At 42.1% G+C, this 27,329-nt stretch overlaps 2 protein-coding genes across 7 annotated transcripts in view; one reads left to right on the forward strand and one right to left on the reverse strand.

Moving 5' to 3' along the window:
* Nucleotides 1-422: 422 nt before the first annotated feature.
* Nucleotides 423-11,954, reverse strand: tekt4 (tektin 4). The gene is made up of 7 exons (XM_004066153.5): nucleotides 10,258-11,954; nucleotides 3,247-3,317; nucleotides 3,031-3,174; nucleotides 2,871-2,957; nucleotides 2,672-2,807; nucleotides 2,449-2,603; nucleotides 423-1,761 (listed from the first exon to the last, which is right to left on the reverse strand). The coding sequence occupies exons 1-7, from the start codon at nucleotides 10,783-10,785 to the stop codon at nucleotides 1,548-1,550; spliced, it is 1,335 nt and encodes a 444-aa protein (XP_004066201.1). The 5' UTR covers nucleotides 10,786-11,954; the 3' UTR covers nucleotides 423-1,547.
* Nucleotides 11,955-12,123: 169 nt separating this feature from the next.
* Nucleotides 12,124-27,329, forward strand: part of mycbpap (mycbp associated protein) — a 59,158-nt gene continuing 43,952 nt past the window's right edge. For all 6 annotated transcript variants that reach the window (XR_013651514.1, XM_078937317.1, XM_078937361.1 and 3 more), the window contains exons 1-12: nucleotides 12,124-12,263; nucleotides 13,554-13,603; nucleotides 13,686-13,880; nucleotides 14,228-14,381; nucleotides 16,969-17,039; nucleotides 20,297-20,489; nucleotides 20,573-20,745; nucleotides 21,096-21,236; nucleotides 24,674-24,766; nucleotides 25,041-25,183; nucleotides 25,254-25,369; nucleotides 26,831-26,952. Coding sequence is in view for 5 of the 6 variants with exons in the window: in XM_078937317.1 (XP_078793443.1) it covers nucleotides 12,212-12,263; nucleotides 13,554-13,603; nucleotides 13,686-13,880; nucleotides 14,228-14,381; nucleotides 16,969-17,039; nucleotides 20,297-20,489; nucleotides 20,573-20,745; nucleotides 21,096-21,236; nucleotides 24,674-24,766; nucleotides 25,041-25,183; nucleotides 25,254-25,369; nucleotides 26,831-26,952 (1,503 nt within the window). In the remaining variant the exon portion in view is untranslated. The remainder of the gene's footprint in view (nucleotides 12,264-13,553; nucleotides 13,604-13,685; nucleotides 13,881-14,227; nucleotides 14,382-16,968; nucleotides 17,040-20,296; nucleotides 20,490-20,572; nucleotides 20,746-21,095; nucleotides 21,237-24,673; nucleotides 24,767-25,040; nucleotides 25,184-25,253; nucleotides 25,370-26,830; nucleotides 26,953-27,329) is intronic.

The following is a 27,329-nucleotide window of genomic DNA, read 5'->3' on the forward strand; positions in this document are numbered from 1 at the left end:
GAGCTGCTACGGTCTCAGAATAGACAGTGAAAGGTGGCCTGAGCGCACGTGAGGAAGAGCAGATTCTCACTTACATCACCCTGGAAAACCTTTGGTTCTTAGTACAGTTTTTCTCATTTCCAGTTAATTTGACTTCTAGCATTCTATATATATATATATATGACACATTGATTAACAGGTGACATTTTGGTGAATAAAACCCCCCATGAGTATGAAAAATTTCAACATGTTCTTTTGTCAAATGTGTTTGTGTATAACTGAACAGACCATATATATTTTAAATGTAATTTCTTTTTCAGTAATAAGTCTGCTGTTAGTGTTTCTTTTCTCAATTAGGTAAACTGTCGAGAAATTAGACAAATGCCAGTAAGATTAGTAGATGTTGACCAACAATGAAAACAAAAATGAACTGATCCAGATGATTAATTTCATGTATTTAATGAGTAAGAATGAGTTTACAATTTACAACAATCAGTAAATCTTCCTGCTTTACTTTAGTTTAGGCCTTTTCTTCCTTATTCGTAGATTTGGAGCTCAGAGTAACATCATGTAGAATAGCTCCCTCTGGTGGAGGACACGAACACAGGAGAACACCTCCAGCAAGGATGTCAGACCATTACTACTTTTTCTAAACCTGACTGTTAATTAGAAACAAAACAGAAAACCTTTATGGACTTGAAGATCCAACAAAAAAGAAACTGCAGCATAAAAAAAGTAACAGTATTAAGGAAACCCAAACATACAGACCAGCATCTATTGTTGCACACAGACTGTTAGGACTCTGAATGAGTACAAAGAACCACTAAGAAACACAAGATGAACGCAGCAACCAAGCCACACATAACACCCAGATAAATGTTTTTTCCCAAACACCACAACAAATCAAGAAAAATATACATTGTCCTTTTTGAGAGACTGTGTGCATCTTGCAAAAAAACAAGTTATATTGGAGAAACAGAACTAAATGTTTAAAATCAGAAAAATGAATGGGAAAATGAGAAAGTGGAAAGACATAAAATAAAAGAAGCTGAGCAAAAAAACTTCAAGTCACTGCAAAAGGAAATACATAAAAAGTCATCAAAGAAGTCATAGAAAAGCAAAACACACACTGTAAATCTCACGTGCCGTCAACCACTTTGGAGGTCCTTCTACAAGGACCACGACTAGACGGAGACGTTTGTGGTCACTTTGTCTAGCCCCGACCACAACAAACAGCTGATAGGGACATGTCATGATGGGCAAGTAAAGCCTCTGAGGGCAACTCCTGGGCAGCCATAAAAACTAAAGATAAGATCACATATATTTGATTCTACATTTATCTGACAAAAAGAAAAACAAACCTCAGTAAGAAATGAAGTCTCGTCTTGTTGTCCCCGCACAGAAGTGAAGACACACAAATAATCTGTGCTTTACTCTGCCTCTGGGGGCATCTGTCTTACTCATGGACTGAAGTGTGATTGAAAAACAGAGGAAGATGTCACATGGAGAAAAAAAGTGTATACAGAAATACTCCATATCTGGAAAGCTGTCATTGTTCCATCGGAGGTTCAGTATCCAGACAGCCTTGAGGTGGATGGTAAATGCCGGCGCTGAGTCATGCACTTCTCCCCTTCAATGAAGAGTGATTGGCTTTTACAGCTGATGTCTTTTTGCAGCTCCATACGGGATTCCTCCAGGTTACTCAGGGAGATCCTGGCCTCATTCAGCTTCTGCTTCAAAGAGTTCAGAGTGGTTTCGATCTGCGCTGCCTCTGCTTCCAAGCTGTCAGACAGGAGGATAAAACACAGAATAAATCAACAAGGCTCCTGCACTGCAGCAGGAACCTCCTCTCCTTTGTTAGAGGAGATCTGCACGTGGACAGTGTACCATGCTGTGATGCCCTCTGACAAGTGTCACTTCTTAAACCATGGGAAATTAAGGAACTCTGAGTCCACTAACAAGGAAACATTCAAAATCCACTTGGAGATCTCAACCAAAACATCTGCAGAACTGCCTTCACTTAGAATGGTAAAAGTTACAATGTGAAATGAATCCTCCAGAAGGCCCGTTATTCCCCCAAACCTAGTTTTAATTAAGCAAAAACTGGATGAATGAAAGGTTTTCAAAGTAAACTCTCTGTAATGAAGGAATCACAGTCACTGTGATGTGTTATTTACGTGCCGCAGGCAACACTTCTGGTGTTAAAAGATTAACAGGCAACAAGAACAGAACAGGTATTGCAGGAGTTGAAACTGGATCCAAGAAACTAAAAGTGTTGCCTAAATGTCATTATTTTAAGATTCTTTGGAGCTGACTGAAAAACTTGCAAAACAAAATGCCCTGGAAAATGTACCGACTTCTGTTCAATTAGTGACACAAATGTATTCCTTTCTTTATGAACTGCTGTAGTTCATCAATCTCTGTGGGACGATGGGGCCTGGCCTCTGGAGTTTGGCAGAGACGGCGTACCTGAGCTGGGCTGGATCTCTGCACAGCTCCATGTTTGGCCTGAGCGAGCGCAGATGAAGTCTGGACTGAACCACTCTCAGCGGAGCCTCTTTGAGGTGGATGGCCTTCTGCAGACCCACTATGTTCTTTTCCTGTTCTCCAATCTGCTGCAGGACCTGTTCACACCACAAGGACTGAGCCTAAAGCCGTTGTTCCCTAAAGCCACATGTTTCCATCTCTCTACCTGTGTGAGCTTTATCTGCAGCTCAGTCTTTGCTTCCAACAGCTCCTGGCAGCGCTGGCTGAAAGCTCCATCCACCGTGGAACGTTGGTTAATAAGGTCTTCAGTGGTTTCACGCAGCATTTCCTCCACAAGCGCCCTGAAACATAAAGACATGAGTGAACATGAAGAGTAAATGAAATCCAATTGACCTTAACTCCACCTGAGCCTTCTGGACGCCTCCTCTTCCTGTGCGGCCTGGAGCAGGTTGTCCTGTGTGAACTTTGTCCATGTGGTTGGGTTGCAGACTCTGCAGGAGACCAGACGTTGTCAAGTAAAGGGAAGTAAACATTTACGGCAGGTCTGCTCCCCCTCAGACTCACTGCTCATGATTGGCGGCGGAGCTGGGATGAAGCTGAGTGTCAGGACTCCTGTTGCTGTGTCCGCCGCCGCGCTCGTCCAGGTTGTAAGCCTCCTGTTTATCAGACCAGTCCATCTCTAGCACCTGCTTGGCGTCCATGTTCCTCCTAACACGCACACACAGATGAAATGTACAGGGAAGCCAGCAGCTGAACTGCTCTGCAGACGTTCAGACTCACCTGATCTGACTAGCAACCTGAGCAATGGTCCTCTTCAGGAGAGCCTGGATGTTCCTGATCAGGCCCACTTCCTGCAGGACAGGATCTCTGCGTGGTCAGTCTGCTATACACTTTACACAGCTGAGCGCAGAGAAACCGCCACTCATCACAATCAAAACTGAAATTAAACTTTTTAAATTGTGTTTTTTGTTAAAACAATCAACAAAATGTGAATTATTTCTTTTTTTTTCTAAATGTGCCTTAGTTATTTAAGCCCTGGTGGTCCATCATAACTTTCCCTGTCCCCGGATTCAAAGCATTAAAGCTGATTGACTGTTATGAGTGAGTTGATTTTTCATGTAACCATAAAGGTGGCTAATCAAAATAACCATGTGTGCATGCTCAAATGTCATTGGATTGCTGATTTGTCTTTAAAAAGGTAAGAAAAAAGAATGTTTACATTTAGGAGGTTTTAAAAGTTGTTGGAATTGTTTTTTTTAATAATAAAATCAATGTTAACTGTCAGGTAAATCTCCATCTATGAAAACATTTGGGATTTTAGGAAATAAATAAATAAAATCCGTACACATGGCTGCACGACGATGTCTCAACAAATGGTAAATGGGGAATACGTACAGCACATAGCACTTTTCTACCTTTTTACAGTCACAGTTCCATTCACACACCCCCCTCCCCCCCCACACACACACATTCACACACTAGGGGCGACTCCACTGTCGAACACTGCCAACAGCCTCACCAACTTATAACCACCAGGGGCAATATGGGGTTCAGTGTCTTGCCCAAGGACACTTGAACACATGGGTGGGCAAGTTGGAAACTGAACCTGGGATGTTCCAATCGGAGGACGACTGCTCTACCTCTACAGCTGCCTGTAAAATGTGCAGAGCCGAGTAAGAAGCACCATGTTCACTTCCTGTATGAAGCTCACTGAAAACCAATCTAACCAAAGCTAAATGACTTCACTAGATGTACACTTGGATCTTTATACCGGTATTTAAAACTAGAAGTGTAATCATAAAAATTGTGAATTCAGGCATGCTAGCCTATGTGTTAACCTTTAAGCTACATATACACCATTTACTGTATAGAAGAACTGGACTGAGGATGTGTGACACCACCCGTGGAAAATACAAAGGAAATAAAAAGGGGGGAGGGGTTTATCAGTCCAGTCTAAATAGTCAATGGTACACATGAGGCATGTGTGGCACATTCAAGAACACGCTGAACAAAGGTTTTTGAACACACCTTTAGCAGAGGATTGTCACTACTTGTTCCCAGCGCATATACTCACAGTAGGAAGAGGCTTGTAGTAAAATGTGGAAGCGCTGCAAATCTTGTGAATCTTGCTCAAAGCATTTTCTTTCAATTTATGAAAAACTTGGTGTCATCAAACTCTGGGTGGCCAGAAACCATGACTGTTAATTCCTCCTTCATGATCAATTTTCAAATGGTTCGCCATTCCATGTTTTGAAAGGGACAGCAGAAACGTACATAGTGGCATTTGAACGTAAGAGTTTTGAGCGCAGAGGTTCAAAACACGCATAGGCGTGTTTGCATAGACTTTTCCTTGGAAGCGGTCCCGCTAAAACGGGCAATTTTAGAGACCGGTGTGAACGTAGCATTAGAATTACCAAATCTTAAATGAAGGCTTCCCATGTCTTTGAAATTGTTCTTTAAAGTTTTTTTGCAACTTAAAAAAAACTTCTTCTCCCAGAGAAATTGAGGCTCAGGTCAGGACCCTGTGTAGGCCAGTCCAGGTAATCACACCAGACTGTCATCCATGTCTTTATGGATCTTGCTGTGTACACTGGAGCACAGTCATGTTGGATGAGGAAGGGGCCCGGTCCAAACTGTTCCCACAAGGTGAGGAGCATCGAATTGTCCAAAATGTTTGGGTAACGTGAAGCATTCAAATTTAATATTCAGCCATCTCCTGAATATTAACCTTCACCTGGTCTCCACTCCTCACACTATCGCAAAATAGTGAGTTTGCCATTTTGGTAGTGCTGACCGAATCTTTCATTCATTCATTTTCTTAACCGTTTTATCCCTTTCGGGGTCACGGGGCTGCCGGAGCCTATCCCAGCCACTTGTGGGCAAAGGCAGGGGGGACACCCTGAACAAGTCGCCAGTTTGTTGCAGGGTAGAATGTCCTCACTCACACACCCATTCACTCCCGCACTCACACCAATGGTCAATTTAGAGTTGCCAATTAAGCTATGAAGCATGTTTTTGGATGGTGGGAGGAAGCTGGAGACCCTGGAGAGAACCCACGCATGCATGGGGAGAACATGCAAACTCCACACAGAAAGGTCCCCCACTGATGTTCTGTTTTTCATGTCCCCCAGCCGGGACTTGAACCGGGGGCCTTCTTGCTGTGAGGCAAGAGCGCTAACCACTGCGCCACCGTGCAGCCCTGCTGACCGAATCTACAATTCCAAAATCCAGTGCCCTAGAAATTTCGCTGAAATCTTTGCGAAAAACCAGTGTGCATCGATGCTCACTACATCGGCGAATATAGACCACAATGCATTGCATCTGAACTATTTTTGCCAAAAAAATGTATTCCAAAGTATTTTTTTAATAAATTGTCAACATTTTTACTTTCAACTTTGTGAAATCGCATAATCATATATCCCTTGTTCTATCTTAGATGACCCCACCCTTACATTGACGTGTTTTCCCTACCATGACAAAGGTGGATAAAGGTGGAAAGATTTCATGTAATCCATGGACACCAGTGAAGATCACAAATCATTGAAGAAAAAAGGTTCAGAGCACTGTCTGGTGGGTCTAGATAACCCAACTCCCAATGTCAAAGTGCCTAGGATAGCACACGGGTTACACTATATAGTTTTTTAGTAGTTAGGGGTTAGGTTGGGAATTCGGACACTACCTATATCTCCCATCAACCACCTCTTACTGTGTCCACACTTTCCAACAGCTGATCCTCATTCAGGAATCAGTACAATTGTATTTAATCTGGCACCAAACTATGCTCGGTGCAAAGTCTTGTTTGTTCTCTTCCAACAGTCATCATTTGACTTATTCCTGCCTTTTTTGTGTTTTGACCTGAACTTGTTCGACTATGTTTTCATCTATACAGGGTTATACAGCAGGACGCGTGGCGTGCCTCTCTGTGAATACAACTATCTTCAAATTACTTAAAAAGTTGATTTTTCTCCAAAAAAGAGAGCTGACCATGCCCCCGAAGAAACCCCAGGAATATGAAGAGCTCAAAAAGTCTCTTGACATTATTCAAGAAACGCTGAAAAGTTTTATGGATCAAGTGTCGGCTAAGCTAACACCGCTCTGGGAGATGATGGAAGAGTTCCGAAGATTTCGGGCTCAAAACGAGCAGCGAGAAAACCGGGTCGAGATTCTGGAGAAAAGACTGGACGATGTGAAACAGCAAGTAAGGATGAATAATGTCATTCTCACTGGAGTACCAATCAAGCCTCGAGCGAAGCTGAATGCAGCAGGAGCTAGCACTGCTAATGCTAGCGCTAGCGTAGCTAGCAGTTCTAATACGGAGTTCGGTGCAGCGTCGCTGGAACAGCAAATACATTCATTTCTCACATCTAAAGGGATTTCCCTGGATCTCAATACCATCGAGACCTGCCACCTGCTCCCCAGGAGAAAGGAGACGGATAAACCAGCGATCCTCATCAGGTTTGTGAATCTCAAACACAAGCTAGCTCTGATGAATCAACGCAAAAATCTCAGAGGATCTGCTGTTTATCTGAACGACCATCTGACCAGAAGGAATGCTGAAATCTCAAAACATGCACGGCTTCTCAGGAAGCGTAAGCAGATTGAGAACACTTGGGTTAAAGGCTGCAGGATTCACGTCAAACCACTCGGTCCAGAGGACCGGTCCAAGGTTCTGGTCGTGAACACCATGAAGGACTTTGAGAAGTGCTTGATTACGGTTGTCTGAAACAACGTGGAGTAATAAATCAAAGAGCCAAATAATTTCAAGAAATATGACACCTGGAATCATCACTTTCTCTGTATGTCTGACGTAACCTGAATAACAGCAGAGTTCTGACCTGCAGACAACTTGACCTCAACTTTCACCGCAGCTGATATCAGCTGAAGAAGGATATGGACCTGAATCTAATGTCTGCAGACATAACATGGAAGAAAACTATTAACTGTTTAAACCAAGAGAATCGGCTGTTATCAGTAAAAGAAGAAATGCCAACCTTGGACAATTCGACAGTTTATGGACCCTTTTATTTTTCCCCCACAGCATTTCTTTATTATATAAAAAAAAAAAAAAAAAAAAAAAAAAAAGAGTAAAACAAATGATTAATCACCTTTGAAAATTGTTAAATTGATTGACTTTTGATGATAGTACTTCACTAGCTCCTAAAATTGATAAATTGATTCAAAAATCTTTCCTAATGTAGCATAATTTTGCACATGTTTTTAACTTTTGATACTTGATGAAATTTTTGCTATGAAAATTCCTGAAACAGTGTTGTGTCTATTTTACTGATATAGTATTATGTTTTAAAGCATGACTTTTAAAAGCAACATAATTTGCATATATTTCAGATGCTGCATTTGCCATGTTGATTTCTAAAATAGTTATTTTTGACGTAGTACTTAAGTAATTCATCTTTGGCATGTGCTTTATTGATACCTTATGACTATTAATTCTGTCTGATAAAACCTAGGAACCGGATATTGATAAATCATGTAATAAAATGGTTATAGTATAACGGGGTGGGATTATATAAGTTCGCTTCCTTCCATTCCCTTTCAAGCAATATTTATTAGTTATGTCTAATTATCCTAAGTTTGATTAGTTACTGTATGAATGTATAACTGATGATTATATTGTTTTTGTGTATTATTTCTATTTGATTGCTTGAAATAAACCATTTCAAATCAAAATCAAAAAATCTCGCCATTGCTTAGTTTTTCTAACCTGATCGGCAGCCTTTGGGCTCATGTGCTCCTTGATCATTCACTTGTGACACGTAATAAACTCAGTTGCATATGGATCTCAGCGCCTCCACCTCATCGTTACACTATGACAGTTCCACGCTGGAATTCCCTGAGCTCCTGAGAGCGGCCCATTCTTTCACAAATCTTTGTGGAAACAGTCTGCATGCCTGAGTGCTTGATTTTGTACACCCGTGGCCAGACCAAGTGATTAGGACACCTGATTCTGATCATTTGGATGGGTGAGTGAATACTTTTGGTAATGTAGTGTATGTATGCATTCATTGAAGTGATCTGAAATGTCTGAAAATCCCTATGTAGTTTTGTGTCTGAATTTTTCATAACAATTCTAAACTACTCATTTTCTTCTATTCTCAATTTTTTCTTCCTGGACATTTAACCCTTGTGTGGTGTTCATATTGTTGTTACTCAGCCAGTGTTCGTGGGTCTGGTGGACCCGTTGCATGTTGTGGTTTTTAATGCCTCACAATCAAACACTTTGATGTTAAAATACTCGAAAGATGTTTACCTCATCCAATTACAATCAGTATATTTGGTTAATATTTGCCCTTTACCTTTGTTAGATCACATTCATAACTCATTTAAAACGTGATAAAGAAAATCAATTAAAATCAAGATATGAGTGGAAACAAATTTTCAAGTGAAGCAAGGGTTTTCAAAACTACTGACTTTTATTTATTTGAACACAGAAACTGAACCCATTCAGGTGCACAACACAAGCTGAACACATAGAGTAAACCTATTAGTCAAGACAACACATCAGCCCCATTGAACACATGGCCTTCTGGCCACTAGCCTGTACAACACATGGTCCTGGCTGCTGACGGCCTGGTCCTGTGGCTGGGTGCTGATGGCTTTGTTTTGGAACTGGCTGATGCTCAATCTAAATAGTAAATGGTAAATTGCGTATACTAATATAGCGCCTTTCTTCCAACAAGGACAAAGCGCTTTACAGTCACAGACCCATTCACCCAGTCACACACACATTCACACACACATTCAGACACTGGTGGCGGCTCCACTGCCAAACACAGGCGCCCGCCTACCACCAGAGGCAAGGTGGGGTTCAGTGTCTTGCCCAAGGACACTTCAACTCATGGCGGGAATTGAACCTGCAATCTTACGATCATGGGCCTACCGCCCTACCACTGCTCCACGGCCGCCCCAATCTAATCATCTTCTTCAGAGTCACTGTCAGACTCTGAATTTTCAGAAATGTGATCCTCTAATTCTGAAACCTCCTCTTCTGAATCGTCTCCTTCTACATCATCATCAAAAACGTCTCTCTCTTCTAAAATCAATTCCAGGGCCCTCTGCGCAGAAAGTCTATTGGCCATTTTGATCAGTTGTGATAAGAAACCACACTGGCAAAGCTATATTTAACGTGTCCCGCCTCCAATTTGTAGCAGATAAAGAGCGAGATATTAAAGATTCCCGCAAGAAAGTCAAATGGTCAAATGTGCGGGAGAACGAGAGCAAACAGAGTTGATGCTTGAATTATTCTAACAATGTTGCAACCTTTAGCAGGAACCGCAGGTGCAGAAACAGAACTCACATTTACAGTGAATCTTTCTCTCTCTGCCACTCTCTCTCTTTCTCACTGGTCACACACACACACACACACCTACACACACCCACACACACACCCACACACACACAGCAGGCCCAGACAGGTGGAGGACAGAGTGTAGGTACATAAAACACCAATTTCCACACCTCTATTGGCCCCGGGTCCAGTGGACCCGAACATCTTATATGTAATAGAAATGTGTTGGGGGGGTGTACGGTGTGTTGTCATTAAAAATGTATTCTGATATATGTTCTTCACAGAAAATGAGCCAAGGCCAGTGAGTCTGAGTTTGAAAAATTAATTAATTGTATCATTTTTCTTTTGATAAAAAATGAAAACGGGTCCCACAGACCCGAACACCACATAAGGGTTAAGTCAGGACAGTATAGTGTTGCTCTTTGGGATGAAAATGGCTCATATTTATGGTAATCATTTGTGTAAATCTTAGGTTAGAAACAAACCTTGAGCAGCTCCTCCTCGACAGAGTCCTGAACTAGGTCTGGCCCTGGCCTCTTGGCCCTGCAGTTCAGATTGTCAGTGGCAATGGCGTATGGGGTATCAGTGGCCTCCAGCGCCCTTTCCAGTCGTGTTCTCGCCGCCTGGAGCGCCTCCATGTCAGCCTGCAGCTGCTCAATGTGCCTTAGCAGCTCAGACCTCCAGTGATGGATCTCCTGCAGTCTCTCCCCGAGCAGCCGTGTTCCCTCGGCCTGAGTCTGCAGGGTTACGCCCTCGCTGTCTCGGTTCAAGGTTCTGGACAGCTGCTGGATGCTCTCGGCTTCCAGGTTGTCGGCACCGGCCCGCACAAGAATTGTTTGGTAATTAGAGAACCATTCCGCCGGGCTGTATTTTGTGGAGCGGCCCACCCCGGCAGCAGAGTCTGGAACCAGTTGCAGGTCATTGGGCTGGACGGGAGGGTCTGTCCGTAGGACTCGGTGAGCCACAGCACGGCTGTCAAAGTGGGGCCGAGGCACCGTAATCTGCGAGATCATTTCTGCTTGGAAAGTAGATGTTGAGCAGAGCAGATCCACTCTACATAAAAACAGCACCTTCTGTTTGCTGTTGCTTAGTTACAGTGTGGGCAGGGAAAGCCGGCTCAGGTGACCACCTTTATGAGTTTCAGACGTTACAGACACACGAAACCACATGATAGAACTGATCAATAATTAACGGCTCTGGTTCAGGGATGCATTAAGACACCCAGGAAAATCAGTTTTTTTAGGAATTAAGTCTTTAGTACTCTAAAGAGTAACACTTGAAGTGGAAAATGTGAGGAAAACACATGTCTATATACCTGGAGAAGTAGTTTGGCTTGATGAAATGTTTAGAATGTTCTGTTTCTTTGTCATAACCATATTTGCTGACTGCGGTAATAGAGAGGCTTTTCTGTTCTACAAGATGAAATAGCTTTTGTAAACTGAATGACACTCATCCATTTTCTGGAATGGGAACTTCTCAGTAAACTCTTTTCAGAGATCAACCAGACTTCTTGCAAGAACAGTTTTGAAACTAATCAAAAGATCCGTCTGTGAAGTTGAAATTAACTCTGTATCAAGGATCTTTGAGATCTTTCTTTCTGCAGAAGGAACAAAATCAAAGACAAGACCCAAAGAATGTCCAGTCTCCACCTTATCTCTAAAGCTACAGACACACCGCGCACGTGGCGTGCGCTCAAGAACCCACATTTAGCATGTTCTTGAATGCATGTTTTGCTCATAGTGTTCACACTTGACAAGCAGAAGCCTGAAACGGACTTTACATAGACTTTTCATTGGAAGTGGCTGCTTGAACATGTGTTGCAGAGGGGCTGTGGAAAATAGCTTAATGGCTCAATGTGTGTTTTCCAAAAAGCTTTCCTTTCTCAATTCTGCTTTGTCCTAGAATTCTTTTCATGGAACTAACTTCCTGTTTCAGTTCGGGTGGCATGCTATCTCTGTCTTAGAATAATAAGAGCTGACCTCCTTCTATCCAACACCCAACAGTAATGAGGCCCTTTAGGTGTGGGGTTTCAGACCCATTGCAAGGTAACCCTGCGCACAGCTAAAGCCATTCTCCAAATACTGTTGGACTTCGACTATGCGCAGGCGCAGATTTAAGTTTGCCCTACAACTGTTACCGACTTTGAACGCATCGCGTTCATCTATGTGTGACAGCGGAGGTCGACCCAGCACATTTTCTCTTCTTTTTATTTATTTAAAAGTGAGCATAGCTTGAGAACAAACGAAATAAAACAAGATAACTATATCTAAATAACTATCTAGATATCTAGAACGGAACAAAGTTGAACTCCCCCACCCCCGAGTCGTGTCCCGTTCAAAGATGGGAGTGACCTAGCAGGTCGTTGCGGCGTTGCCATGGTAATGACAAACACTTGGTTGATAGCTTTTGATTTGGGGATTTCAGCGCTCAGCTGCGACGATGAAGCTCCGAGACTCGGGAGGAAACCATGTAACCCCCCCACACCTCGCAGGTGAGACCCGCGCACGTGCGTCGTAAACAGAGATAAGGCGTTTCACACCCCCCCCCCCCCGCGCGCGCGCGCACACACACACACACACACACACACACACACACACACACACACACACACACACACGTCGGCGAACCTTTACCATCTCTTTTTATCTGACACCTTCCCTTTGTGTTTTGAGGCTAAACTCTTCTTCTGAGCCTAAAAAATGATGACGAGACTGAATCAGAGACTCTTCATCACGTTTTGGAGATACTAAACTTATGACTGACGGACACGTTGATGTTTTCAGTAAAGGAGAGCCATGAGTTGGGCGGGGGGGGGGGGGGGGGTAATGGTGTACAAATGGACACATGAAAACGTTTTCTATTTTGATTACAAAAAATGTTTTGGGTGTTCTACTAAACATTTAAACATGTTCTTGTGACATTTTTCTCATAACGGAGGACATATAAGGAAAATTTAGCTTAAAATTGTATTTCTGAGTTTTTTTTTGTTCATTCTGTTGTGAATTAGAAACATACCAAAAAATGTCTTGTGAAAAAGCTTGTACCTGTGACGCAGGAGCTACGGTACTTCGGCCAGCTGCAAGCTTCCTGCTCCACTCCGTTCTGATGCATCTGATTCGAGACGACTCGATTCATGAACGTCCATGTTTTGCTCCTCCAAACTGGCATCTGGCTCAAAACTGTACAGCTGCATACGGCTCGTCTTTTTTGTTGCACCAGTAATCTTAGGTGTTAGGTTGAGGGTGTGAGGGGCTGTAAGCTAGCGAGAGAGCTTATAAACAGCTGGATGATAGGAAGTGGGGGTGGGATTGCTCTGCGCCAACTGTCCCACCTACAACACATTTCTATTGAACTGCTGCAATGCTGCAGAGACTATGTCCTAGAAAATGGCAGTTTTTGTGATTTAAGCTAAAAATGGCATAATCATTATTAAAATTGGGTGCAACAAAGTAAAGTGAGACTTTTGTGCAGTTTACTCATGGGTCTACTTCTCAATCAAAAGGACACGCCCCTGATAATCTCGAAATGTTGGCACTCATTAATTCAGAACAGCCCTTCGCAAATAAGACAACGAACTTTTGAAAAGTTTGCAACACCATTTTTAACATTTTTACATTTGAGTCAAAGGGTTATTGCTCCTTCTGAAACCTCCAGTGGTCATTTGGGGAACTGCAAAAGTAGCTTCTTGCTGGTTCCCTGAGCAGCTCATAACAAGAGTTTGTGCAGATGTTTCAGAAGGATCCACAGCAACTCCTTACTTGGTGTTCTCTCTTCCCTCCAGAAGCAAAGACGATAAAAACACTGGAGGATGAAGATCATGCTGGGAACACGGTCAGCTTCTTCATCCAAATCATCGTGAAGCCCCTAGAAAAAGCCCTATAATGCACTTTTGTGTTTGGATGTTTGGCTGCAGATTCTCAGGGCAGAGCCCCCACAGCAGCTGAGGTCTGCTGCAGCTCACCCCCCCGATGGGGTCAGACGCTCTGCAGGAAACCCCTGTTTGGTCTCCAGCCTCCAGTTCAATGAGGACGGGATGATTGAGCCACACAGAATTCTTGGCAGCTTGGAGGATTTCAGAAAATATCTGGAGAACAAAGGGGAGACTCAGGTAAACCAGGAATGGGGGAGGCCATGGTGCAAAGGTAGAGCGGTCGACCTCTGATCGAAAGATCGCAGGTACGGTGCCCGTTCTGTCCGCCCATGTGTTGAACTGTCCTTGGGCAAGACACTAAACCCCACCTTGCCTCTGAAAATTGGCATCAATGTTCGGCAGCTGAGCCGCCATCAGCGTGTGAATGTGAATGTGTGAATGGGACTGTGACTGGACACTACCCACTTTGGGTAAGAAAGCACTGTAAAAGGATACACCATTTACCATTTGCTTAGAAACTACATGTACCCTGATTTCGCTGCATCATTGAACTCTGATACCCCCCTCCCCTCCCCTCCCTACAGCTGCTGAAGCGAATACCCGAGTCCTCCTTGGATTGTTCTTCTGAAAGTGCAGGGGAACAGCACTCCAGTGCCCATGGGTTGGGCCACAGGAACATCCAGGGCGCGGTCCCCTGGAACAAACAAATGAGGTCCCAAAAGCAGAGCGCCTTATCTGGTGAGAGAAATACTGGGCCTCAACCCCCACCCCCCACCAAACACACACACTGGCTGCTCTGTGAAGACATGCTCCATAGACCTAAAGAAACCCAGCTGAAATGGTAAATGGTAAATGGCGTATACTTATATAGCGCTTTGGGCCTTCTTACGAAGGCCCAAAGCGCATTACAGTCACAGTCCCATTCACCCATAAACACACACATTCACACACACACATTCACACACTGATGGCGGCTCCGCTGCCGAACACTGGCGCCAACCTCCCACCAAAAGACCCAGATAACCCACCTTTGAAGGCCTCTGGAGCAGTGGTACCAAAGCACAGGGCTGTGTAACTTCAACGGTTCTTGTGCTCGTGGATTCCGGATCTTCTTACCAGTCCTGCAAAGTCCTGGTCTGGGTAATGGACTCTGCAGAATCCCACAGCGTCAAGAGCAGTGGTCCTCAACCCCCGTCGTCCACTTGGTACTTGGCTGCAGACAAAAAAAATGCATGGGCTAACTTCTGATACTAAAGGAATATTTAGTTTGGAGAACTACCGGATTCTGTTTACCACATCCGTCTGTCTTGACGCGTCATGGGACTTTAGTAGCTGTTCGGACCGCAAAGTTGGTAGCCCAACGCTTAAAAGCTAATAAAAAACAAACAATCAAAATGTATTTAAAAAGTTTTTTCGGGGAGAAAAGAGTCCTAGAGGAAACCAAACAAGAGTCTTAGACTTCAAGGAAAAATCAAGCTGGTTTTTACGGACAAAACCACAAGTTTTCCTCCAAATAAGGATTTATGGAGACGGTTGTTCCCACGGACCTGAAGATGTCGCTCTGCCTAACATGATTTGGGAATGTTTCACACGCAGATAATCAAGTTGCCGACACGGTGGATTCACATTTATATATTGAGAAAATACCAGTTTTACGACGGTTGTGTTCTTTTATTTTTGCTTTATTTTTCCGTCACATCTAAAAAGTCGGACGCGGCTGAACTTAGCATCCGGTTGTTAGCATCCATGTTGACGTTAAAGGGAAAATCTTCATCAGAAACTAAATTTAAATCAGCTGCAAACATTTGACAGATAATAAAGATTTCACAAAATATAGTTGCTGATTTGTGGAAGTTGTTTCTGATTTGTGTAAACTTGTAAAAGGACATTTATGTATTTTCCTGCAACAAGGGTGATTTAGTCAGGCATCAGTTAAATGTGAGCACAGATAATGTTCCCCTGTGTTAAAAATACACAATGAATCTGGATTTATGTAAAAACAAAATAAGATAAATCTTTTTGCCCTGAAACATGATCTGAGACTTGGTTGAATTCTCGGTGTTAAAATGGTGTTCAATGAAAAAAACTGTAGTGTTGCTTTTATTAAATTATTTACAAATAAACAACTCGGTTTCATTGAATCTTTGTCGCATTTGAAATAAAAATATACAAATATTTTTACATTTTTTAAACTAAATTGCTTGTAGAAGCATTTTAATTAGCAAAATAGGTTTTTCAGAAAACGGAAGCTTCAAAATATTCAACACAAACTTCGGCCCCGTTCGGACCAGTCTGGGAAAATATAGTCTGATATTTAACTGGTCTGTAAAAACCGGAAATAAGTTGGGGACCACTGGTCTAGGGGACCAACTGTGGGGAATCACAACCACCCTGACTCTGCCTGAGGAGGGTCTGTGGGAGCCTCTCACCTGTCCCCAACATCACACAATAGCAAATAGGTACATCCAGGTGATCAGTGCATGCTCTCTAAGTCGAGGTCCAAATTCCCTTCCTACTCTCTAACAACTAAAAAAACTATATAGTGTGGGACTATCTGCTGCCCTAGATTTTAAAAGCAATTCGGACATCATGCGCACTATGTTTGTCAATGGCAAATATGACGCCACTGATTTCCTTAAGTAAAAACCTAATAAATATGAACATTTTATGAAGACTATCTATGATCCATTATGTTCTGATGATGAAAACTTGGATGTTTATTTAAAAAAAAAACACACGTTTTTTCACATGAAAAATCATTCAAACACAATACATTGGGGTCCATGTTCCCCATGCACACTGGTTTTTGGCAGACTTTTGGGAAATTTCTAGGACACTGGATTTTGGAATTAAAGCGCCAGACATCTCTGCAAAATGACAAAGGCACTAAGTAGTGAGTCAAGGAATTTGGACACAACCGAAATGTTTTCACAACCCATATTCTTAATGGCAATCCTATGGAGCACAGATAACTGTAGGTTTTATTATATAACCTTTTTGTCTTTCCATAAAAAATTTCCACTGAGTTAATACCTTAACACTTTAACACTGGAGCAGTAACTCCAGTGTTAAAGCGCTATTTTTATTACTGTAAGTCTTAGACTGAAAAATTAACCAAATTCCAACAGATTCTGAAAGCTGAGAAAAGCAGCTGAGTGTTGGATATCAACATAAAACGTCTTTTCTCAGCTTTTGAAATCTGTTGGAATTACATTAATTGTACAAACTGTCTCATACTTAAAGTAATTCAAAGAACGTGAGGTATTATTTGGTGCAGGCAATAGCTGAGAAGGTTCATTTATTTACCATACTCTGTTTCCTTTAGGAGTTTCTTCTGCAACATCTCCACGTCATCATTACAACTGCCAGGAAGCAGCAAAGCCAATTCCAAAGCAGGTAACACAGAACCTGATCAGAGGAGACCTCAAAGCTGTAGCACCCATGATGGGCTCTGGCTGACAATGCTTAAAGCTGTTCAGTCACAGAAGGAAGCCGGATGCTTCACAGGTCAAAGTGATTCCAAAAAATAGACACTGTCTGAATGTGAGCAGGAATTTCAACTTGCTTAAGTTCAACACTGTAGTTGTGAGGCAGTGTGGGTGAGGACTGTTGATTTTCCATACTGGGCCTACTTTGTTGTGCTTCAGACAGTTTAGTGTTACTATTCATACTACAATTTGGGGAAAAATTTACTACAAAAGGGGAAAAAAAACAATGCATCCCACCTCACACACAAACATGACAGATAAACAGACTAGAAGCAATCCTGAAAACTCCTTCATTGTCATGCAGTGATCATTGACTTGCTGTGTCTGTGGGGAAAAAAAACCTCTTAAAGCAGCTAATAAAATGCAATCAAAAGTCCTTTATAAAGTCCTTCTGAGCAGTGTGCTTTACCTTTGGTACAAAAAGCTAATATAGTTTATTTATAGTTAATATTTCCCCCCAAAAAACCCATAGGAAATTAATGAGACCATGAAATTACCCATGATCCCTAAGCAGTTTAGCTCAGGCGGTAGAGCAGGTCGTCCAACAACCGAAGGGTTAGCAGATCGATCCCTGCTCTCCCCAGCCAGCTGTCACAACCCGAGCGTGGCTAGTCTGCAGCTCACCGCTCCCCCCAGGGGATGGGTCAAAATGCGGAGAAGAATTTCCCCATTGTGGGATAAATAAAGTATAAATTATTATTATTATTATTATTAACACCCTGTGATGTTTGGAGCCATAAAAAGCTGTTTAAATATGGAAGTTTTTCTGGAGAATAATTAAAAATAAAAGTCAATACCAGAAATACTTTTTCATTTTCAAAATAAAGCTGCATTTGTTGATTCAAAATTAAAATGAAAAAGCAATCTGACGGGTTTTTCATTTTCTTCTTCAACACCGCTCATTCTGTCACAATAAAAAAATGATAAAGAAAATGGTATTTGACATTTAATTTTCAAAAAGTTCTCTAGTAAATGTGTAGCAGAATTCAATTAGAAATATCTAATTTGAGAATTGAAATGGATTAACAGAAATGGTGACGGGTTTTTTTCATTTTCTTCTTCAACACCGCTCATTCTGTCACAATAAAAAAAAATGATAAAGAAAATGGTATTTGACATTTAATTTTCAAAAAGTTCTCTAGTAAATGTGTAGCAGAATTCAATTAGAAATATCTAATTTGAGAATTGAAATGGATTAACAGAAATGGTTTTTCATTTTCACAATGTAACTGCATTAATTGACTCAGGGAGCCGGTTTAGCTCGTGCTGGTTTGCGGCGCCTTCCGTCCGTGAAACCAGGGTTCGACTCCGGGCTGCTTCCTGTTCCCTTCTCTACCCCTGTGCCGGTTCCAAGCCCGGTTTGAGAAGGTTGCGTCAGGAAGGGCATCCGGCGTAAAACATTGCCAAGTTTACCATGCGACTTGTTCGCTGTGGCGACCCCTGATGGGAGAAGCCGAAAGAGGAAGAAGAACTGCATTAATTGACTCAAAAATAAAATTAAACGTCAGTCCTCTAAAATTCTTTTTCATTTTCTACTTTAACATCGCACATCCTGTGACATAATTAAAGCAAAAATGCAAAGAGAGGATTACATTTTCGTTTTTACATTCACCCCGCGAAAAGTGCAGCATAATTCAATTCCAGTCAGCATTTCCGGGAGGAAATTAGACTAGATTAGATTACATTAGATAGACTTTATTAATCCCACGATGGAGAAATTCTTTTTGCCTGCTACACTGACAATAATCTCATTTTGAATCACCAAAAGACTCAGAATTTTTTTTCTGGTTCCGGGTTACACAACAGGACGCGTGGCGTGCCTCTCTGCGAATACAACTATCTTCAAATTACTTAAAAAAGTTGATTTTCTCCAAAAAAGAGAGCTGACCGTGCCCCCGAAGAAACCCCAGGAATACAAAGAACTCAAAAAGACTCTTGACATTATTCAAGAAACGCTGAAAAGTTTTATGGAACAAGTGTCGGCTAAGCTAACGCCACTTTGGGAAATGATGGAAGAGTTCCCGAAGATTTCGGGCTCAAAACGACCAGCGAGAAAACCGGGTCGAGGTTCTGGAGAAAAGACTGGACGATGTGGAACCTCACATCTAAAGGGATTTCCCTGGATCTCAATACCATCGAGACCTGCCACCTGCTCCCCAGGAGAAAGGAGACGGATAAACCAGCGATCCTCATCAGGTTTGTGAATCACAAACACAAGCTAGCTTTGATGACCCAAAGGAAACACCTGAAAGGTTCGGCTGCTTATCTGAACGACCATCTGACCAGAAGGGATGCTGAAATCTCAAAACATGCTTAATGATATTACTTCACTTTCTCCAAAAATTGATTCAAAAATCTTTCCTAATGTAGCATAATTTTGCACGTTTTTAACTTTTGATACTTGATGAAATTTTGCTATGAAAATTCCTGAAACAGTGTTGTGTCTGCTTTACTGATATAGTATTATGTTTTATTCATATGAATGACTTTTATAAGTAACATAATCTGCATATATTTCAGATGACTGATCTGCATTTGCCATGTTGATTTCTAAAATAGTTATTTTTGACGTAATACTTAAGTAATTCATCTTTGTCATGGGCTTTATCGATATCTTATGATTTTTAATTCTGTCTGATAAAAGCTAGGAACCGGATATTGATAAATCATTTAATAAAATGGTTATAGTATAACGGGTGGGATTATATAAGTTCGCTTCCTTCCAGTCCCTTTCAAGCAATATTTATTAATATGTCTAATTATCCTAAGTTTGATTAGTTACTGTATGAATGTATAACTGATGATTATATTGCTGTTGTGTATTTACTTAATTGCTTGAAATAAACCATTTCAAATCAAATCAAATCAAAAGAATTTCTTTGTTTTTTAATCCTTTCCGGAAATAAAGCTTCACAAAATGCTTCACATCTTTCATCTTCAAGCTAGGTTCTGAAAAACAGATAACTTTGGTGTTTTTTCCTCATTAATCTATGACTTATTTCTCATAAATTTACGACTTAAAATCTCGTAAATTAACAGTTATGACTTGTTTTCTCGAGTGCTGACCCAAAACTGAAATAAATTGAGATGCAAATACTTTACTTTCCATCTTTCATCATTTTCTCAGAAGATGACACTTAGAGTTTGGTTGATCCCTCTTCACAGAGACACGTGGGAGCTGGAGTACAGGTCTTGTTTGAGACGCTGACTGGGGAACCAGCTTGGTCTGTCTTGAATCTTCATAATGGAGGCTGCACAGTCATCTCTTATTGCTGGCAGAGACTCTCAAAGCGATGGAGCTTCCAACAGCTGCACTCCCAGGATGAGAAAAGTCATTTCTACTTTAATTCCTCCAGTGGTACAGAAACACATATTGTGAGAAAGCTGGCATCTTCACATCCACACAACCCTTCAATTTATCATTCCTTTTCCCTCCTTTAGGTGTGATCTGTCCTAGTGAAGATGTGCGAGTAGAGGTTATCTTCATGTCAGAGAAGCCGGGCATACAAACTGAACACTGGCAGCTAAACACTACTGGAGTCTCCCTGCAAGTGTCATTGATTGGAGTATGTTTGCAACGTGATCCAACAACAGAGTTGCGGCTTCACCTGAGAGTAAGCATACCGGTCTAAGAGAAGCCACGTCTCTGTCACTCAAAGTAACACCTGTCAATGGAGGTCATGCTTCTTTGACGGAGGCCACACCTATTCAACAATGGCCACATCCCTCAGCATGAGGTCACACTTTTGCTACAGAGGCTACGGTCATCTTACAGACCATACCCACACCACGTTTACAGGCTACACTTATGTGACCGAGACCATCCCTTCTGTTGATTTTTAAAGGGCCCCACCTCTCTGTCAGAGATCAAAGCTATCTGACAAAGGCCACCCTTGTCTGACAGATACGTGATAAATGACGAGTGGCTTTACTGTTTCCTCTCTTTTTGGGTTCTAATGAGCAGGCTAAGCTTGATAAGAAAGCAGTGAGGGAAACCTGTCAGCTGATTTTAAGTCAGACACTGGAGAAAATCTACACCCCAAGAAGACCAAGCAGCCCTCCATATCTTCTGGACTTAGATGAGGAAAATTTGGGAAGCACAAAGGTGAGTCAGCATTATCCTATACTGCTAATATTACATTTCAGAGCCAAGATCCTAAAATTCAAAATGATCGACAAGCAATCCCTCTGCTGTATGATAAGTGTTTAAAGTCCCACTTTAAACAAAATCTTCTTTTGATCTATTGTGAAAGCATTCCCACGGGTCTTTTGTGCCGTTTTTAGCCTCAATCAAAAACCTTGTCTCGTTTTCTAGGACATAGTTTCTGCAGAATGGCAGTTATTCATTAGAAATTCACCTCTGAATTGTGAGGGTGACTGCTGGTGCAGAGTAAGCCCGCCCCCATTTCCAGTCATTGTTTGTTTACGCACTCTCCCACTAGCTTACAGCCCCCCAAAACCCCAACCTGACATTACCAGTGCAACAAAAATGGTGAGCAAAATTGGAGCTATACAGTTTGGAGCCAAAGGCCAGCTCGGACAGGGAAAATAAAAACATGCATGGATCCATGTGTTTGTAAGTGGATGTGTCCGTATGGAGCGGACCAGGGAGCTTATTGTCTGCTGACTGTAGCACCTACATCACTGCTACAGGCTTTTTCTTAAGCATGTATTCATCTGTTACTGATTCATTTGGATAAAGAAATACACAGAAACACAATCTTAAGCTTAATTTTCTTTATTTAATGTCTTTCATCATCAGAAAAATGCTACAAGAAAATGTTAAAAAACACCAAAAACCCATTTTTTTTTATTAAATTGGGTCTCTAACAATATTTTTGTTCTAGTGCTGACCAAGTTTCACATGAACATGTGTTTAGTTGACAAAATGGCTCCAGTTGGTCATTTGATTAACGCCACAGAGGTGTCATGGACCATTAAATGTTAATGATCACCATCATTAGCCGCATTTACATGGGCAAAAGTAATCGGAAAGAACGCTTGATCGGAAAGAAAATGCGTCATCTAAACGCGCCGTTCGGAATACTCTGCCCCAATCAGACTCGTTCGGATCAGAATTTCTTTCCGATCTAGATAGGTGGGTTATACCGATCGTTTATCCGATCGTGGAGCATGTAAACGGTCATTCCGATCTTGTGTCACTACTGCTCTGGTTTACGTCATGCATAGATGGTGTTTCGCTGAAAGAAAGCTTTGGAGCGCATACAGGACCGACCAGCTGCTCTGCGGACGCCCCGTCAAAAGCGCCGCTCCGCTCTCGCCCCGCTGGCTCTCTGCCTCTCACCCCCCTCACGAGGGAGATGCGGGGAAGGAGCGCTTCGTGCGCTTCCTGCCCCCCGACGCTCACTCGTTCCACTGGCACCCGAGTGAGCAGAGGAGCTGGATTAATAACTTCGTGTCTGAGGGGAGGAGGATGCTTGTTCGGTGTGCGTTTTTTTTTTGTTCTGTTATGTGTGCGAGAATTCAGACTGCGAGCCGTCCCGACGCTCTGGGTTAGCGGCTGCAGGACTCAGGAGGGCCGCCAGCTCACTCAGCGAGTTTGGGGAAGCAGAAATAAATGTCGCTCAGTCCTTAGAAACTGTTCAAACAATCACGTGGATTTGTGTTTCCAGTTGTGTCCCGACAAAATAAAGACTGATGTTATTCCCAGACATTTATGTGCAGCCAAGATGCAGATTGCAGGGTTTCATGGTCCTGGATTTTGTGTCCATCAGGCTAATGTTGTTTGCCTGTGTTTATAGCCTGTCCTAACCCTTCTTCCAGCACTGATCACACGGATTAAATAAAACGATGAGCGAACAGGCGCTTCATACTATTCATGACATTAATAAAAGCACGTTTGGAAGATCGTCTCGTATATTAGCGAGCTGCTGCATAAAACAAATGTCTGTGGCAGCTGTTTGTTTAGAACGGGACCTATTTCCTCATCCGGGTGATTTTACACTACTGCGCATGCCCAAATGATTCATTCCGACCGAAAGTGTGAGCCATGGGAACGTTTGTTCTAATCGGAAAAAGGTTTTCTGATCCCATGTGCACGGGTGAATTTTAACCCGACCATTGATCCGATCAAGATATTCTGACCATGTAACTGCGGCTATTGTGGAGCATGTGTCTTGGAAAAATGTAAACAAAAGAAACAATAATGTATTTACACTGTAAAACAATCTGAATAGTGTATTTTCTAAAACACAGATTTCATATGGAGATTAACATTAGCACCACCAGTGGTTTGTTTTTTAAACTTTGCCTTCCTGTAAAGGAAGGGTCTTTGTTCTTCAGTGTCATACGCTGGGGGTTCTTCTGCAGCCAAAAAGTATCGTAGGTTGTGCTAATCATAATGTTTAGTGATATTGGGGTTCAGCCTGCATTGGTTCAGCCTGCATTAGACATAACATCACATTAAAAAGGCCACAATACTTCCAACAATTAAGCCTTATGCTGTGTTCACACCGAGCGCAATTTGTGAAGCGAATTAGCATCTTCTGCCTCTATTTAGACGCACAGCAAATTCACTGGAGGACACTTGTTCAAAAATATGTTCACAAACCTTAAGGCTCCTGCCACATGCGAGAGGAGGTACTATCCAACGTTTTCAGCCTCACTGTTACACAGAAGCATTTACTGAATATTTCATTTACAATGCTTAGAAGGCATGGATGATGTTGAGAGATCAGGCTTATTCACACTGAAGAGCTTTACAAAAGCACCATCTACTGCAAGAGCTGCGTCTGAATGACAACCGCTTTCAGCGGCACTTCTGTCTCTCTGTAACACAGTTTGCTATCCTGCTTTAGTCTGAGGGGGGGAAAGAAAATTAAGAGTAAAATTATTGGACCTTTTAAGTATTGTCCTGATGCTAATAAAATAATGATAAAGTCAAAACGCAAGAGTAAATAAGAATGAAGTAGGTAAGATGCAGACACGTCATACAGACTTTTGTTTTCCAACCCCAAATCCTTCGGACTGTTGAAGGGTTTGTTTGTTGAGTGCCGTTCACCTGATTAGAGTGGGCGCCACGCGGGCTTATTGCATGTTGTCTGACTGTTCCAAATTATGAAATGAGACAATCACAAAATTATGAAATGAGACAATCAGTATAGTTTTTGTGGGCATCCTACGTATCACCTACACAAACCGTGTGTGACCTATTCTTGCTTTGTCAGTAAGGAGCTGGTACTCGTACCTTACTAACGACTAGAGTGTGGCATTAGATTACCATACGACAGCATCATCTGTACTTTTGAAGTGCCTGAAAACATTAACAACAACTACATTAACCATACTAATGCCTCATGATACATTTACCACACGCACAACTACTGTATGTTCAATTGAGGTTGCCATACAACCCTTAGGGGATCTGCAAGACACCCTGCACTTGACCCATAAAATTGTGGCCGCTCCTTTCTACAAACCTCCATGGGCCTGAACAACCCAAAAACCAGCGACATCTATACAGCCCCCGTGCAGATGCATGTGACTAAGCCTTAAGACACATGTTCCCACATCATGTTTCAGGGAGAAGCAGAGTCATTAGAAGGACTGAAGATAATGTGGAAAGAAGTTAATGGAAGAGATGAGTGGGATCTTTCTGTGGACACCCTCCGACAGGTAACCGAATATCTAGATATCATTGACAAAACTGCTTATCTATTTAGATCCAGACCAGTGTTCCCAGACCCAATTTTTTTCCTAAATAACAAGATTGTGTTTTTTACCACAAACCAAGTGGACCACAGAATCTATTTCTGATATTTTCCTGTTACACTGATATCACAATAGGTTTATATGGGTTAAATTACATATAATTCCAAATCATTTAATTTGGAAAACTGTTGTGAAATGTCAACTTATTTGTGGTAGAATTACATTGATGTTTTTACAGTGTGTGATGTCTCTGCCTGATGTTGAACTTGTCCGGGGATCTTCCATTAGAGAAGAGAGACTCACTGAACTCAACAAAATACTGCTACAGGGTTCAGAACCATCAGAGCTGAAACTCCTCCGTCTGACAGCAGTCACTGCAGGGTAAGGTGGCTTCTGTAAGGCTCATTACCAAACAGCTGCCCAGCTCAGGATGGTGCATCCTTCCCTGCAGGCGACAACTCTGGAGGAATTTGCTGGAGACCATGGCTGTGGAGGCGGACAGAATTCAAGACCTGCTGGGTCTTCCAGAGAACCAAAGGTGGGGCCATGAGGAGAGATATCGAACAGGTAGGATTCAGAACTTCCTCATTATAGTTCCACTTTTATCAAATCAGCTAAAGTCTTAGTCACATGCACCCATACGGGGGGGTTGACCCGTACAGGTGTTGCGGGTTTTTGGGTTGTCCGGGCCTGTGGACAGTTGAAGTGTGGTGTGGCTGCATTTTAAGGGGATAGCAAGTATATGTTACAGTTCCTGTAAGGCTTGTACGACCACCTTAATGGACATCATCAAAATGGAATGTACCATTGTCTTGCGTGTGGTAAATATATTGTGAAATTTTTGTCAGGATAATGTAAGTTACAAGCGCTTATAACATACAAGCGATGCTGTGGTATGGTGCCTTTATGCTGCACCCCAGTCATTAGTAAGGTGGCTCCTTACTGACCATGTGCAACAGTGCAGGTGATATGCAAGTGCCCGTAGGATGTCCGCACATACTACACTCTTGTTGTCTAATTTCTTAATTTCCAACAGTCAGGCTGTGTGCAAGGGGTGCAGTGGGTGTTAGTGCTGTTCACTAACACCCACTGGGGCTGTCTGAACAAAGATGCCCAGACTTCCCTCTTCCCGGCCAGTTCTTCCAGCTCCTCTGGGGACTTTCCGAGGTGTTCCCAGTCCAGTCCAGAGATGTAGTCTCTCCAGCGTGTCCTGGGTCTTCCCCGGGGCCTCCGCCCAGTGGGACATACCTGAAACACCTCCCCAAGGAGGCATCTAGGAGGCATCCTAACCACATGCCCGAGCCACCTCAACTGGCTCCTCTTGATGTGGAGAAACAGCAGCTCTACAACGAGCTCTCTCCATGTGACCGAGTGTCTCGCCCTATCTCTAAGGGAGTGCCCATGCAGCCACCCTCTGCTGAAAGGTCATTTTGAGTGCTTACTTAGATCAATCTGGATCTTATAACCACCCGGTTGTCCTTAGTATGTGTCTCCACATCTTTACAGAAGGCTGCAGTTCAGGTTATTTTACAAACAGCAAAGTCTAAACCCAGAGTTTCTGTTTCAGACTCAGACTTTTTATCACTTCTCTCTTTTTTTGATAGAGTTAATCAGTGGATCCTAATAGATCCACTGCTCCTCTGGAGCACTATGCAGACATTTTAGGCTCCATTTAAGTTGGTTTAGGTCCTATATATCTGGCAGGTTTTAAATCAGTACTTTTTAGTGGTAATAACAAAAAGCAAATTCTTATTTTTGTTGTACCACAGGGTTCTGTGTTGGGCCCCTCCTACTTTCTTTGTTTAATTTGCCTCTGAGTTCTATCTACCAACATTTTGTGGACAATTTTCAGATTTAGACTTTAAAGTAGGCATTGATTTCATTTTAGTGCTGACAAACTAAAGGCTTTAAAATCTGTGATGACATCGATTTTTTTACTAAATTTCTAAACCAAGACTGATCAGCAATATACATAATGTAAATAGGGTTCTTGGTCCATTGAGTCAGTATTTAATGTTTTTCTCTCAGGAGAGGTAACCAACAAACAAAAAAACAGGAACAGGGAGAAGGGGGTTGCTGGAGAGACGAGGAGCAGGTATACAACTGACAGCAAAGGGGTGTCTGGCCCACCCTTAACAGGTGACCTGCAGGTGGGAAAGTATATGTGAATGTCTGTACAGTTTTCTTGGTTTGTGTTTAAACGCCAACTCTGATAGCTTATGTTGATCTTCCAAAACCCAGTACAAACATGTAAAAATCCAATCAGAAATGTTCTGTTGTATTTGAAAAAACAACAACAAAAAAACAGGAAAAGCTATCTTGACAACAGCTGCATTGCCAAATAACTTCCAAAGCAAGTATTGATTTTAAATATGAACTCATGCTTGCAAGAAAATCCATTTCTGACTCTGATCAGGTGGCCTCAATGTTTAATGATTTTTTTCACTACATCGGTTTTAGGAAAAGAATAAATGCCTGACTTTTTATGCATGGCTATTTTTAATACTCTGATTATTATATCCTGGAC

The sequence above is a fragment of the Oryzias latipes genome, chromosome 1 (genome assembly GCF_053564925.1).
Source record: "Oryzias latipes strain Hd-rR chromosome 1, Olatipes_Hd-rR_3.1".
Classification (NCBI taxonomy): Eukaryota; Metazoa; Chordata; class Actinopteri; order Beloniformes; family Adrianichthyidae; genus Oryzias; species Oryzias latipes.

Excerpts from the sequence above, each read along its gene's own strand:
- tekt4 (XM_004066153.5), bottom strand. The coding sequence starts at position 10,785 with ATGATCTCGCAGATTACGGTGCCTCGGCCCCACTTTGACAGCCGTGCT. Across the intron at positions 3,318-10,257 it reads TCGAGGAGGAGCTGCTCAAG|GAAGTGGGCCTGATCAGGAA; the intron begins GTTTGTTTCTAA and ends CCTGTCCTGCAG. Across the intron at positions 3,175-3,246 it reads CAGGTTGCTAGTCAGATCAG|GAGGAACATGGACGCCAAGC; the intron begins GTGAGTCTGAAC and ends TGTGCGTGTTAG.